Here is a 15732-nt window from a genome sequence, read left to right on the forward strand (position 1 = left end):
AACCTGTAATGAATCATCCATTTAGCAGACATTTTTTTTTTTTAACATCTTTATTGGCATATAATTGCTTGACAATGGTGTGTTAGTTTCTGCTTTATAACAAAGTGAATCAGCTATGCATATACATATATCCCCATATCTCCTCCCTCTTGCGTCTCCCTCCCATCCTCCCTATCCCACCCCTCTAGGTGGTCACAAAGCACCAAGCTGATCTCCCTGTGCTATGCGGCTGTTTTCCCACTAGCTATCTATTTTACGTTTGGTAGTGTATATATGTCAATACTACTCTCTCACTTCGTCCCAGCTTACCCTTCCCCCCACCTCGTGTCCTCAAGTCCATTCTCTATGTCTATCAGACATTTCTTGAATCCCTACTATGGCCTCAGCCCTGGGTTAGGTTTTGAAGAAGATACACAAGCATCCAAGTAATGCTTCCTCTGTTAAGAGAACAGTAGACTATGGGGGAGAGGAAGGTATAGACAAAATATGGCAAAAGTGTCTCCCTAAGTCAGACACTAATCAATGCATTCTAACCATCCTCCCCCCCCCCCCACCCGCCACACCATGGTCCATGCAAAGCATTATGTTCAACACTGGTCTGAGGAGAGAATAAAAAGCAAAACAAAATGTTGCTGTAACATAAGGCAATAAGGCAGCTTGTGATGTGCTGAGAATTTTTTAATTAAATTAATCATAATACAATCTAGCCAGTATATGTCTAGTAACCCACCCCAATGGAGCAAAAGCCAGACACAAAAAACTATTTTAACATTCACCCTCAAACTGATCTTGCAGCAAGAGTTTACATCATACATTTGGGACTCCTTGTGATTAAGTATAGAATTATAGACAAGAGTATCAATGAACATATATAAAGCAATAGCTCCAAGCTGTCCCCTGGTGGTGTCCTGCTTGATGACACCCGGTCTATGCCAAACCCCACTCCACCACTCTCTAACCCAAGAGGCCATTCTACTCAGTGACTCCTCTGCCTTCAGCCCTTCTAACTAATATGCCAGGGTTTAATGAAAATAAGATTTAAATGTGAGGTAATGGCCCCTTCTAAGGACAGAGATTTCACCAAAGTCTGAAAGCCTGAGAAGTGAGCTCCAAGCATAGGTTTACTGGCTGGTCAGATCTGGCATCTGTATGTTTCAGTCCTGAACCCTTAGGGTTAAAAGAAGCTTGGCTGCTTGAGTGTGGGATAGAAGAGGAGTGTGGGATAGAAGAAAGGAGAAAGACACCAAGGAGGATGAAGAGGATGAGACCTTTGTGTGGGTTTACTGGAAGGAGGCCTGCCATCAGTGAGGAACTTGATAGACAGGGTTCACCTCCCCTGGCCTTCCCCAGCCCCAGAGGTTAAGGATGGTCCCCCACTAGCTTTGTAGCTGCCAACCAGTGTAAGTAACCCTTCTCCAGAAGAGTGGGCTTAAGCTGGGATGCTTCAGTGAGGATCTGGGAAATGCAGGTCTCATCAGAGATTCTGGTCTTTGGAGCGGGCTAGGTGAGACTGTCTTCAGTGGTGTTATCTACTGCTGGGATGTGGTGTAGGGAACAGAAAAATGCTGCAGGTTCTAGAAAATTCCAGGTGGGTCACTGTCATTTGGCAAAAGACGAGGGATTAGAGTAGGATATCATCTGAGAGGAGAGGGTGAAAGGAGGGGCTGCAGAAGGAAGGCTGCCATCCACTACTGCAGCATTATGTGTGTCGGAGATAAATTCACTTGTCATATTTCAAATTAGGTTTATAGGTGCTCCGTCCCCCACCCCCACACAGCAGTGGCTCAACGGGTGGTCTTTTCAATTTTTAATTGAAATTTTGCAGTATATTGGCGTCTAAAGTCTAGGTCCGACTGAAGTGATGGTTTGTATGTATTTGAACGTGTACGTGACTAACAATCGAGAGAGCTGCTGAAGTCTCCCGAGGTGGTGGGAAGGGTGCTGCGGCAGGGACCGGCTGTTCTCTTCGCAAGAGAATCTTCCATCCCTAATGTCAGAGTGCTTCCGAGGTATCAGGAGGTGAAAAAGGTGTGGGTGTTGCAGTGAATTTCCCCAGCCCAACACACACACACACACACACACACACACACACACACACACACATTAAGGAGTTCAGTAAAAAGTCTTCCTGATGCCTGGGAAGTCCAGCTAAAGGCAAAAGGCAGTCTCCCATGGTAAAGGCGAGCCAGACAGACGCCCGGATCGCTGCGGAGACCAGCACAGCCTCAGCTCCGGAGCGCGCAACCCAGTCGCTGCTACCCGGGCACTCTTGCCTGGCTCTCGGGGCTACATCAGCAGGCTGCGGAAAGCCAGGGCTGCCGCCCACCCTCACCATACACCTTTCCCGAAGCACCCCCAAACCCTGGACCCAACGGCAAACCTCTCGGATCTGGCAAAGCTCAAAAATGCAAAAACTGCGGCGAGGGACAAATTTTACTTCAATCCAAAGGATTCAGCGCACACACACACACACACACACACACACACACACACACACACACACGAATTTTACTTCAACCCAAAGGATTGAATACACACACACAGAGATGCAACACCCCCAACCCCGTGCCGCTTAATTTCTTTTCCCGGTTTAGAAAAAAGGATTACTTGCCCACAGAGGCTTGGAGATGAGGAGCAAGAGGTTGATCCGAGGTTAGGTTCACCTGCTGCTGAGGTGAGAGAGCAGACACAGGATGGAAGCTGTTCTGAGCAGCAGCTCACAGCTGAGTGGTTAGGGGGATTGCAAAGACCCTCAAGTTCGCCTCTAGCTTTTTTTCTTTTTGTATTTGCGTCACTAAAGGGTTAAACGCGGCTGGGCTCCAAACACCCCCCACAACGCCTCCCCACTCCCCCCTCCCCTTTTTGTCCCCCCCCCCGCGCGTCGCTAGGAGGTCATCAAGCGCTCTGTCCAGTCCGCGTTCGCAAGCCCCTCTGCTTCCCGCCCATCGGGCCCGTGGCTGCTTACGAAGAGGTGTGCGCTCACAGAGGGGCGTGTTCCAGCACTGGGAGACGCCGAGCGCCCCCGGGTTAGACCTCAGAGCGGAGCCAGCCATGGAGCGGGGCGGGGGAAAGTTTGGCACCCTGGAAGGGTTTGTCAAACTGGGGTGGGCGGGGCGCCCGAGGGTACTTTAGCCCTCCGAATTCAGGGTCGTCCGCTGCCCGGACCTGAGGCGGTGTGCGGCCATGGACCGCGGAGCTGCCGCGGCCCAGGGCACTGCCCCGCCTCAGGTTGGCGAGCAGCCCGCGGAGTCTCCGGAGCCGCCGCCGCCGTGGCCACCGCCGAAGCCGCCGCCGCCGCCGCCGTCGTCGCCGCTGGCGCGAGCTCCTCAGCTGCTCCACGCGCCTTCACCGGAACCGACACCGCAGTTCTGTCCAGAGCCTGCTCCAGAACCCGGTCCGGAGGCGACCCCAGAACCAGCCACAGAACTAGACACAGAAGCGATCTCAGAACCAGCCACGGAACCAGCCCCCGAGCCGGCTCCAGAACCAGCCCCAGATCCGGCCCCTGAGCCGATCCCAGTACCAGCCGTAGAACCGGCCCCCGAGCCGGCCCCAGAACCAGCCCCAGAACCAGCCACAGAGTCCTGCCCTGAGCCGGCTCAAGTGTCCCGTCCGGAGCCGAGCCCAGCACCACATCTATTGCAGTGTCCGGTGGTCGCTCCAGAGAAGGGTCTAAGGACCTCGCCATCGCCGCGAACGCTAGTGCCAGTGCCGTTGTCCAATATAAAGGTAAGAAAAAGGTCCCCTGGGGCAGGAGGGAAAGAAGCCAGGAGAGGCCGGATGGCTATCCAGCTTGCGGGACTTTGGGCACCCTTAGCATCCCATTTGGTTGCCACCGACTAGCAAAGATGCTGGGAAAGATGCGGGGATGGGGGAGCCCAGGGGAGTGGGAAGCGGTTGGGAGGCGGGAAGCAACATGTGGAAGTGAGAGTGGGCTGTTTCGGGCTAGAAACGGGGGGTGATAGCACCGGTTGGGAGTCAGAGCAGTTTTCCTCATGAGGAGAAGTGACAGTGCGATGAGCGCCTATATCTTGAGAAAGAAGAGGAAGACGGCCCAGGGAGCGCAAGAGACCTAGAGAGGTGTTAGGGGCTGGCCCAAGGTACACAGGGACGGGATTGGGGGGTGGGCGGTGGGATACACCTCTTAGCCGCGGTCACTGCCGCAGAGGCGCAAGCTGCGAAACAGCAGCCGTCTGCTTGGCCCCCTCCCTGCCACTGGGGAGGGGGTTCCTCAGCTGGGGCGCAACTGGCAACGCTCCAGGGAGGGGCCCGGAGCCTCTGTTGGCTGCTGGGCGCTGGTACTCCGCGTGGGGATGAGGGGTTGGGCGGCGCCCACGCGCACTGCAGGGGAAGGGCAGGGTTCGCAGGGGAGGAGGGGGAGAGCATGCGTGTGTTGAAGCCACCATTCCATCTGTCTGCAGGATTTCCCGGCAGGTAGGTGCAAACACGGTGATACAGTGATGGGCCGCGTCACAAACGGTCAACTGGCATCCCGCACTGGTGCCAGCTGGAATAGTACAGGAGTCCCAGTTTAGATACACGAAAACGAGTTGGTATTTGAGATCATGTGAATGGGAACCCTCATCTCTTCCAGTCTTCAGAGACGCCTTCTTAAACGTTGCACTTAGCCGGACGAAGACCAGTGGAGAATCCTCCGGCACCCGCCCACGGGGGAGGTGGGGAGGAAGAAGGTTTTCAGTCCTTGCCTTGGACCCTGAAACCCCGAAACCCAGTCTGCTCTTCAGAAGGAGTCTTTCTTGCTTTCTCTGTGCTCCCCCTACTCTTCGTTTTTCCTAAACTTTGTTCCACAAGATTGTGAAAATCATAATAATTAATACATACACTTTCATTTAGCTTCCCCCCAGAGAAAAACAAAACAAAACACAGAAACAACACCTCACACCAACAATGCCCGTCCATCCTGCTGCTTAGCAGGGCATAGGGACATGGCTCGGAATCCTTCTCCTCTGGACTGTACACTTGGATAATATAGGGGAAGGGGGCAGAGGTTGGCATCTCGAAATGGAAATGGAAGGGCTGGTGGCTTCCTGAGTTATGACTAGGGAGGCTTGAATTTGCAAAATAACTGAAATGATAAACGACTGAGAAAGAGGAACGCTAAAGGGAAAAGTTTCACAGGGAAAAAAAAGTGCAGAGGTTTCAAAAGAAATAGAATGGTAGGAGACTAATATATATATATATATATATATATATATATATATATACATATATATATATATATATATATATATATTTTAATCCAACAACCCCACTCTCACCAGAGGGTGGATCTCCACACACAGACACACAGACACACAGAGAGACAGACAGACAGACAGACAGACAGACAGACACACACACACACACACACACACACACACACACACACACACACACCCTTCCTGCAGCAGAGCAGCCCTTCCCTTCAGTGATCTCAAGAAGGGAAAGGGCGGGGCAGCTAGACCTGGGAGGTCACCCTAACCAGGTGCTTGCTCTTGTCTTTTTGGAAGAGTTTGCATAAAGCTGGTGAGAGGGAGCCCAATAAGGACCACCTGATTTGTGGCCTTCTTAAGTGACATTCCACGAACGTGACTGAGAAACTGACACCTGAGGGCTTAATTACCAGAATAGTCAGCGAATGTATGGCGTCTTTGGCCTCTGGAAGGCTGACTGGAGATCCGGAGCTCCAATGATGAGCCCTGTAACAGTGGGAAAGCATCTCCCACCAGCTTGACAAGAAAATTTCTGTTGCCATACAGATAAGGAGGATCAAGGTAAGGGGAAGCAGGTTAGCTTCCTCTACATAGTATCCATTCAGGCATGCTGGCCAACTGACCCACGGGCACTTGGCAGCCCTGGCAGGGGACCAGGACCACCTCCCCCCAGTTTCATTTTGCCAAGTAGAGCTGGTCTTTTGTTCAGTCACTTATCTTGCAGAGTGGGCTTCAAAAGGGCCATATAAATGAACCCTAGAGGGTTTTGAAGGATGCAAAGATCTGGGTAAATGCTAAGATTCCTGGGAGGGAACCCTTCTCCAACACTTTAGGGGTTGCTATGCAATTGCTCTCTGATGCAGATGAGAACATCTGATCTTCAGTGATAGGACCATTCTCTGCTGCATTCTCCTCAGGCAAATAGCACCCATAGCCAGCTGACTTGCATCTTCACATTCAAGGCAAACGGGTTGCCATCTTAGCTAGGGTTGCATTATTCTCAGACACTGCCTCCTTGAGGCAAGCTTGGGGAATGACATACGTGTGTGTGTGTGTGTGTATACACACACACACACACACACACACACACAGAACCTTAGAGCTCAAAACTAAATATAGCTCTCATCGTACAATGAAATCCTACGTGGTTAAGACACAGTCAGTACCAGTAGCATGAAACTAGCCTGATAAGTCAGGATAAAATGAGCAAAACAAAGGGTTTGAATGTGACTACAGATTTCTCCCAGATAACTTTGCCGACCAATACTGCAGTAAAAATCCCAATATCTTCCAGTGTGTGGTCTGCTCTCTTTGGGGGTTTCAGAACCTGCTGGTTGCAAATCTATGACAAGCATGAGGGTAGGGACTGAGAAAAGGGGCCTCGTGTTTTCTTTCTGAATACCTGCTTGGATAACAGTCTGTGAACCAAACCTGTCTATTTCCTTCCTTTCTGAAATGGTTTAATTTCCAGGAAATGAGCCGTGGTCTCCCACCTGGTGGCAACAAGTGTAAGTAAAGATGTGTGAATTGGTTCTTTAACAATGCTATAAGTCTCTTTGGGGATGGGGGCCTTACATGTAGACCATATTTGCTTCCCTTCACTCAGCTGTGGTTAAAGAAAGACAGTTTATATTTTTATTCATTGCGTTTTGACCAGCTATGAAATTATAATCACACCATACAGGTGATTAATGAAATACACTTTTATGGCTTTTATTTCTGGGTTAGAGAGGGGTCTGTGTATCCCTCACTCCTAATGACGACACAGCAATTACTATTACATCCCAAACCATAACAGAACATTTTCCTGGTATGTTTTGCACACATTTTCTTGCAAAGTAGCAAGCATTTGCTTATATGACATCTGGTAATTCTTGCCTGAATGCTTCATATATTACCTACGTCTGAGTTTCTCAAAGGTAGATACTGTCTCTCCTTCCCAGTGCCTAATACAATCCAGCCCTCCCTATTTTTGCTCAATACACTGCTGAAGCTTGAAACCTATCAATTCCATTTTCAACAATGACGTAGAGACTGCTGCTGTGAATGAATTAAAAAACGCATTCTCACTTCAGAGTGAGAAGTAAATGCTTATTTAAATAGCCTGGAATATATAGCCCTTAGGAAATGCAGTCAATCTCTCCATTTTCAGAATGGATGTTAGAACCATAATTAAGAAGCAAATTACTAACAATTTTAAAAAAATGATTTGGAAAGTGTCCTTATCCCCTGCAGTCCCGGCAGCAGCAGACTAATGATGATGTTGTTGGTTTCAGGGGTAATAATTTTTTTTCCTAAGTGAACAGAATATCTGCAGTGACTGTAAACAACTTCAGGATTGTAGTTCTAATGTTTAACCTGTTGAAGGTCAGGATGAAATTACTTTCTTTCCTCATAGGTTCTTTCTCCCCTCCTTGCCAGGTTTTGATGATACCATCTGATTTATTTGGTATATTCTGAGAGCTCCTGAGTATTTGCTGCAGGATGTTTTAGAAACGATAATGAGATATTTGGCCAGTGGTCTTTCTTTTCTGAGAATACAGTTCTTTTATGTTTATTAAAATCTCCAACTGGGGCTTCTGCAGATCTGCAGCCCAAAAGGCAAGGCTGAGCCATCAGTTACCCAAAGTGCTTCCAAGGAAAGGAAAAAAATCCATAGAGGCCAGGAAAGCATTCAGGGGCATTATAATAAGGATTATATAATCCCTACTGCTAGTATGGCACTTTACAGTTTGCAGAATGCTTTCCTCTGCATTGTTAACTCTTTTATTCCCCTGAAGAAGGCAGCAGGGTGGGAGAGAGCAAAAATAGAACTTGACACCTTATAGGATATAACTATTAATTTATCTATTATGGATTTAAAAAAATATCCAACATATGGCTTTCTGTGACACGTAGGATCCTCATTTGTCTAAGAACAATCTTTAAGCTGACATTCCATCAGCCTTGATTTTTTTCCAAAGCAGTGATTGCTGTTCCCTGTCTGATACTCCCAGAGGAGGCCATCATAGAACAGGAGCCTGAGAAGGAAGAAGAAGAGGCACAAGACCCTGAACCTATTACTTCCAAAGAAGGCCTTTTTTTTGGAAAGAAAATAAATAGAAATTCTGCTAGGGATACAGTTCCCAACCTTTCCAAAGCCCGCCGACTGTAATTCTCTCAGTGGAAAAATAAAAACTTAAAGCATTTAAAAAAGAAAGCAGCCATTCCTAAAGGGAGATGCCCCCACCCTCACCAAAGCAAATAAACCTTATTCTTAAAATAGAAAAACAAATTTACAAATTTTTTAAAAAAGAAAGGGACAGTGACCCCAGATAATGAAACTTATACCTCCCCTGAAAATTATTTTAAGAAAAAAAAAAAAAGAAATTCTAAAGGGAGGAGCTCCTTGCCCTTTCCAAAGCCCATGAAACATATCCCCAAGAGAAAAATTTTTAATGAAAAGGATGAGAAATCATCTCAAGGTAAACAGTATTTTTAACCCTAAAATTTTCTTGAAATTTATAAACTTTATTTGCACCTCATGGCCCATGCCCAATCTCTCATAAAAATTATGGGGGCAAAAATAAGTCTTCCAAATGTTCACCAATCTCACCAAAGCTCCCTACAGTTATTTCTTCCAATTATACGAAATGTCCAAAATAGGCAAATCCTTAGAGACAGAAAGTAGATTAGTGGTTGCCAGGAGGTGAAGGAAGGGGGGAGGGGAAGTGTGGGTGATAGCTAAAGGGTACAGGGTTTCTTTGGGGGAATGATAAAAATGTTCTGAAATTAGACAGTGGTGATGTTTGCACGACTTGTGAATACACTAAAAACCACTGACTTGTACGCTGTAAAATGGTGAATTTTATGTTATGCAAATTATATCTCAATTTAAAAAATAAGTAAAGATCGTTCATCCAACTATATGATAATGAACCTACTACCTTCCTACAAATAAGCAAACAAAACAAATGACTAAAGAAGGAAAAAAAAATTTTTAAAGAGGGGTCCTCTTAAGGGCCTCCAACCTCACCAAGAAAAATAACTTTTATTCACCTCCAATTTTTTTTATTTTAAGAAAAACAAACAAAAAAGGAAATCTCTTCAAGAGCAGCTACTTTCAAAATCGTCAAAAGCGATGAAACTTACTAATCCCTCCACCCAGATACACACATTTTAACTTAACTAAAAGAATGAAATATTAAAGCATAGGGTCCCTGATCTTACCAAATCTCCTGAATTTTTAATTCCCATAAAAGGAAAAAAAAGGAACAAAAGAAATAAAACCCCCCGAAGGGAGATGCCCCATCCTCACCAAAGCACATGAATATAATTTCAATTTCTTTATTGGAATATTTTACAATTTCTTTAAGATTTCAAAGAAAATTAATGATGGAAGGATGTGTATATTGGTGGAGGGGATAATACCAATGAAACGAAAACAAAATCCTCTTAAAAAGAAGTGCTCCTAGAGGGGTGGGATAGGAAGGGTGGGAGGGAGGGAGACGCAAGAGGGAAGAGATATGGGAACATATGTATATGTATAACTGATTCACTTTGTTGTAAAGCAGAAACTAACACACCATTGTAAAGCAATTATACTCCAATAAAGATGTTAAAAAAAGTGCTCCAACCTCGCAAAGACACATGAACTTTTCTGTTCAAACACAATGAAGACGAATGCAGAAAAGAAGAAAAAAATAAAGGAAATCCCTCTAATGAGAGGTGACCTGAATTCATCCAAACCTTTATTTTTGATATAGGAAAATTTTAACTTAGAAGGGAAAGGTAGGAGAGAAACAGAAACAAAACCAAGAAAGCCCTCTTAAGGAAAGATGTCCCCAGTCGCCACAAAGCTCCCTTTTCTCAAAACAAGTAAATACATTTAGAATTAGAGGGGAAAGAAGAAAATGAATATATTTTAAAAGAGAAACCTCCTTTTTAGGGAATGATGAAGCCCCCAAACTCACCAAGTCCCTCAACATTTTTTCTCCAAGAAAAAAAAGAGAGAGAGAAAGAAAGAGGGAGGTGAGAGAAGAGGAGGAGGAAAGGGAGAGAAAGGAAGGGAGGGAAAAAAGGCGTTATAAAGGGAGGGAGGGATGGAAGAGGAGGAAGAAGAAAATTAATTAAGGGATAATTTTTAAAAAGAAATTCTCAGGGAAGATGAACCAATGAAAATGAATGTTATTGAAAATAATGAATGTTATTCCTGATAATCAACACATTCCACCCCACATAAAAAGGAGAAAAAAACCACAAAATCTCCTAAAGCTTCTTCAAAGGGAGATACACCCAATCTCACCCAAACCCAGATGCCTTATCTGTCTTCCAGCCCTCAAATATTTATTTTTTTAATAAAAGGAAAGGCAAAGAAATCCTTTCAAAGAGAGATGTTCCCAATCTTATTTCTTCCAAATAATTTATTTTAAAGAAAAGGAAAGAAAAATCCTCCTAAGAAGAGCTCTCCAACCTCATTAAAGCCAGTGGCCCTTATAGCTCCTCTCCACAAAACCTAGTTTTTAAAAAATGAAAATCCTCCAAACCTGAAGACAGGTGCTCCCTCAACCCTACCAAAAACAATGAACCTTTTCCCCAGAGATGTTTTTTAAAGAAAAATCCTTCCATCATAAGAGATACCTTCAACTTCACTAAAATCAATAGACCTTATTCCTCTCCATACCCAAAAGGAAAAAAAGAAAAAGAAATTTAACAGGAAAAGAAGAGAAACCCTCCTAAGGCAAGTTGGCCGTAATCTCACCAACACCATTGAACTTTATTCCCCTAAAATTTTTTTTAAAGAAAGAGCCAAAAAGAGAAAAATAAAGGCTTGTGTTTTAAGAAAAAGTACCCTCTCCACCCACCCCACTTTAAAGACTAGAAAGTATTATACAAAGAAAAGGTAATATCATTCAAGAACAGTACCAGTGAACCTTAAATTCAGCACGTGAGGCTGAAGGGTAGTCAATGTTTAATCCCAGGCTGGCTTCCCTCTGTCCCCAGCCCATTTCTGGTTACCTTTCCAATCCGTCATTCAGGCTGTACACTCAGGAAAGGAAAACACCGTCCATGGAAAACAGAATTAAGAAGGCAAAGCTTCTGAGGATAAATCATATACCTCTTTTCTAAACCAAACAGAAATGATTTGGGAATTAGCTGCATCATCATTCTGCTCTAATACTATAGAAACTCAAGAGTTGATGATAAACTTTAAAGCAATGACACGCTTACTATTAATTTTCAAATTAGACACACCCCCCTACCTAGCACAGAAGGAGCTTAGCCACTTCAATAATGGGGTTCTGACAGTGGTTTAATCATGTGCTCACTTAAATGTCTGTTCTCACAGAGTGATAAAGGGCTTGATTCACGCAAACATACAATTTGCAAGTCAGATTTATAAGCAGAGAATAAGACTAAACGTTTTCCAAATTTTTAAATTCATTTACTTATTTAAAAATTAAATTGAAGGACCTTCTGTACAGCACAGGGAACTATATTCAATATCTTGTAATAACCTATAATGAAAAATAATCTGAAAAGAATAGATATGTATATATATATATATATATATATATATATATAGTATATAACTGAATCACTTCGCTGTACACCTGAAACTAACACAACATTGTAAACTAACTATACTTCAATTTTAAAAATGGTTAAAATATTTTAAAAATTAAATTGAGTACCTGCTCTATGTCCTGCATGCTTAGCACTGAGGAATACATGGTGGGCAAAATCACATAGATGAGATTTCCTTTAAGCAGCAATGGTAAGTGAGGGACCCAATTACCAAAACAGATGTACAGGGAGTGATTATTTGTTTTACCAGATGTGCTTTACCAAGGTATTCACTCAGTCAATTCTCTCAGCATACCTCTTCTTAAACAAAAATGTAATAAAATAATGGAATATATGCTAATTTCAGAGAATGTGGAAAATCATGAAAGCTTCCAAAAAGTAAATAAAAATTATGTAGCACCCCACCATTCAAGGGATAATTACTGTTAATATTTTGATATATATTTTCCATTTATTTTCTCTGAATATGTGCTTATAATCTATAATAGTTAGACTTTAGGGAATGTGCAATTATGTCTCAGGCTTCCCCCTGTCCCAGTCACCTCTCCCACTTAATTATTAGATTACATATATTGTTCTACATTATATTTAGGAAACACTAATTAATTTTAGCTTAAAGTGTATCTACCTGTATTATCTGCTTGATAAACATGCTTGAAACATAACTGTTCAGGGATGTATTTACAGTGTTAAGCAATGAGAGTATACATTTTATGTAGACACAATTGTTGTATCTACACAAACAAATATCCCATATATAAATAGCTGACTGAGCTCATGTTTACTAACAGCACTTTCTTGGTCATCTAGATTTCATTTGTCCAACTAGTTTTGTGACTTGTGTTTGGAGAAGGAGACCCGGAACAAAATCCACCTTCTTCCTACTGTTAAATTCCCAAAAGGAAAATCTAAATTTCTGAGACTCTATTGGGTCACTTTTAGCCATATGCAAAGATGTACTGATGTTTTTGTCTCTTTAACACAAAGTTACAGCATCATGCTCTTCTAGGTGCCTCCTACCCAGAAGGGAAATACGTATGTGTGAGGACATTAACAACAATTATTAGGAGATAGACTATTCAATTCATCCAGCTTTCATTAACCAAATGCAGTAGAAAATTGAGAGAGTTAATAAACTGTATACAATCCAACAGGGTTGAATCAGTAATTTAAAAGGCGAGTGTAATGCACTTTTAAGATCAGAATCTTCAGCCTTGTCTGCAGCAATTAAGAGATTTTCATCTCCAAAGCATTACAGGCATTTGCTGTTTAAGCCTTTTGCTTTTAAAGAGCCTATAAAAGAGATATCGGCCCCTGAGAGCAGGGATTCCCATTGCCTTGTTTCCCTCCCAGCAGCACAGGGCAAGGCATGTGATACTGTGGGATTCTGAGAGATAGGCATGATGCTCCCACCCAGAGCTTTGTGAGTTATTCTGAAAGGAGAGGTGATGAGCATGAGGACTCAGCCTGGCCCCTGCCTACAGGAGTAGGAGAGGGCTGGAAGCACTGCTTGCAGGGCTCAAGTAAGAACATCCAGAATCCTGAATGTTCATTCATTTGCTTTCTCCTGCAGCTAATATTCCTTCTGGGATTTTGCAGCTTGAGGCAGGAAATGAAAGGTACCTGCTGAGTAAAATTTGTTAATCTCCTTGGCTGTGAGTACAGATACTTGAAACCAGGAAAATTTTTATTAAGCCCAGGCTTTGTTAATTGAGTCCCCATTCTCCTGAAGTGGCTCCAGCATGACAGCACCATCCTCCAAACCCCAACTCTAACAGTAGTCTCTGCATCCCATTTTAGAATTAACTTGATTGTTAACTTTCCCTTAATAAGTGTCATTTGCATCTATTATCTACCTTTAACATATTATTTCATGGTTTACTTACATCACTGTACATCTCCCTTGCAGTATAAAAGGAAAATGTGTTGTAGCTTTACTAAAACAGCTAAGCATAAACAGCAGAGAGGAAAGTAAATGAGGCTACAAAACAAGATTATTGATTTCAGAAAATTAACAAGTTGGTGCCCTTCTCACTAACCTCAATTAATGCTTACTGTGACAATTTCCCTCCTGCCAGGCTTGAGTAGAACATAACTTTTCTCTTACCCATAATTTGGATATTGTTGTCACTTTCTCCCTCACTTTAATCGGCTTGACTGTTAAGACTAATTAAAATGATAATTTTGGCATTTGCTGTGGTCTCCTTTGCTTTAATGTACTCAACTTGGTGACAAGACCTCCAGGGCATTTTTGTTTGTTTTTGGCTTCACTTTGCTTTCACATGGAATCAAAGCACCCCCTCAGTGGCTCTCTTCATGGTTTTCCTATTATATTGCTTCTCACTAGTGAGTCTTCTGTCTAGAAGTTCTTGGAAAAGCCTTATTTTGTCTTTCCATCATCCCTCATCAGAACTAAACTTTTAAAAGTTTTTTAAAAAGAAGAAAACCTCTTTCCTTCTAATGGTGCAAAACAAAGATAGACATTCCCAGGCAGCTTGAAAGCCTGTTTGTTTCTGTTTTGTTTTTTTTTTTTTTTTTTTTGGTTTGTGTCCAGTATAGTATAAGCATCATTGTGAACTACACATATCTGCTAATTAGTTCATTAAATGTTAATAATTAGGCATTGATGTTTTAAATGCTTTACAATATGATACATATTTGGAGGACTGTTACATAAGTATTGTAGAGTGTTTTACTGGTATTTGAGGAAACTGGTTGGGGGTTTGGAAGATGCAATGGGAAGGCATTATTACTTTTTCAATTGAGAAGAATGGAATAAAGTTGCCCACTATCTGAAATTCACTATCCAATGTTTTCGGGAATGGACTGGATTCAGATATGAGGGATTACCTGATAGCAAATTCACGTTGACATAAGAAATTTAGGGGAAAGAATGAAGTTGTCTGAGGTAAGTGGGAACAATATATCTTCCTCAAACCTAGAGAAAAGTAGAATCAAATTAAATTAAGCAGTGACAGTGGAAAGTATCAGAGGTGCAGCTATGTTTGATTTGGGCAGGTTAGGCCAGGGCCTACAGACAGGAGAGTGAGGTATATGGACTTGGAAAAAAGGCGACTTTGATAAAATTGTAGAGTACAGATTGAAATCTTGTGGAAAATAAAGTAGATTGGGGAAAGTCCTATTGAAACTTTGAAGGCAACCTGCAAAACTGTGTATATCATCTGATTGATGAGGTATAACCATTGGAGGATTGTTGATTGGTAAAATAATGACTGAAGCAGAGGGTTGGCTGATGGGGCATATAATTAAACACTACAAAACTTTCAATTTCCTTGTATATGAAATTCCAGACTGTCCTGAAAGGGACCTTTGGAGATCAGCTAGTCCAGTGTTTTAAAAACCTTTTTAGCAGTAGAATCTTTTTATGTTTTTCTCAGTGAAATCAAGTGAAAGCCTACAAGAAGTATTTCATTAGTCCTCCTCTATGCTAGTTTGGGTTTATAACTGACATGTCTTCCCAGCTCTTTATTTTAAGCTAATAGGAAAGTGAGTTTGTACTCCCTGTTTATTACTGGCTTCTTTTTTTTTTACATCTTTATTGGAGTATAACTGTTTTACAATGGTGTGTTAGTTTCGGCTTTACAACAAAGTGAATCAGTTATACATATACACATGTTCCCATATCTCTTCCCTCTTGCATCTCCCTCCCTCCCACCCTCCCTTATCCCACCCCCTAGGTGGTCACAAAGCACAGAGCTGATCTCCCTGTGCTATGTGGCTGCTTCCCACTAGCTATCTCTTTTACATTTGGTAGTGTATATATGTCCATGCCACTCTCTCACTTCGTCACAGCTTACCCTTCCCCCTCCCCATATCCTCAAGTCCATGCTCTAGTAGGTCTGTGTTTTATTCCTGTCCCCATCAACAGATGAATGGATAAAGAAGATGTGACACATATATACAATGGAATATTACTCAGCCTTAAAAAGAA

At 42.9% G+C, this 15732-nt stretch overlaps 1 protein-coding gene across 1 annotated transcript in view; it reads left to right on the forward strand.

Moving 5' to 3' along the window:
- Nucleotides 1-3183: 3183 nt before the first annotated feature.
- Nucleotides 3184-15732, forward strand: part of DGKK (diacylglycerol kinase kappa) — a 176908-nt gene continuing 164359 nt past the window's right edge. The window contains exon 1 of the mRNA XM_059049722.2: nucleotides 3184-3729. Coding sequence (XP_058905705.1) covers nucleotides 3184-3729 — 546 coding nt within the window. The remainder of the gene's footprint in view (nucleotides 3730-15732) is intronic.

The sequence above is a fragment of the Kogia breviceps genome, chromosome X, assembly GCF_026419965.1.
Source record: "Kogia breviceps isolate mKogBre1 chromosome X, mKogBre1 haplotype 1, whole genome shotgun sequence".
Lineage (NCBI taxonomy): Eukaryota > Metazoa > Chordata > Mammalia > Artiodactyla > Physeteridae > Kogia > Kogia breviceps.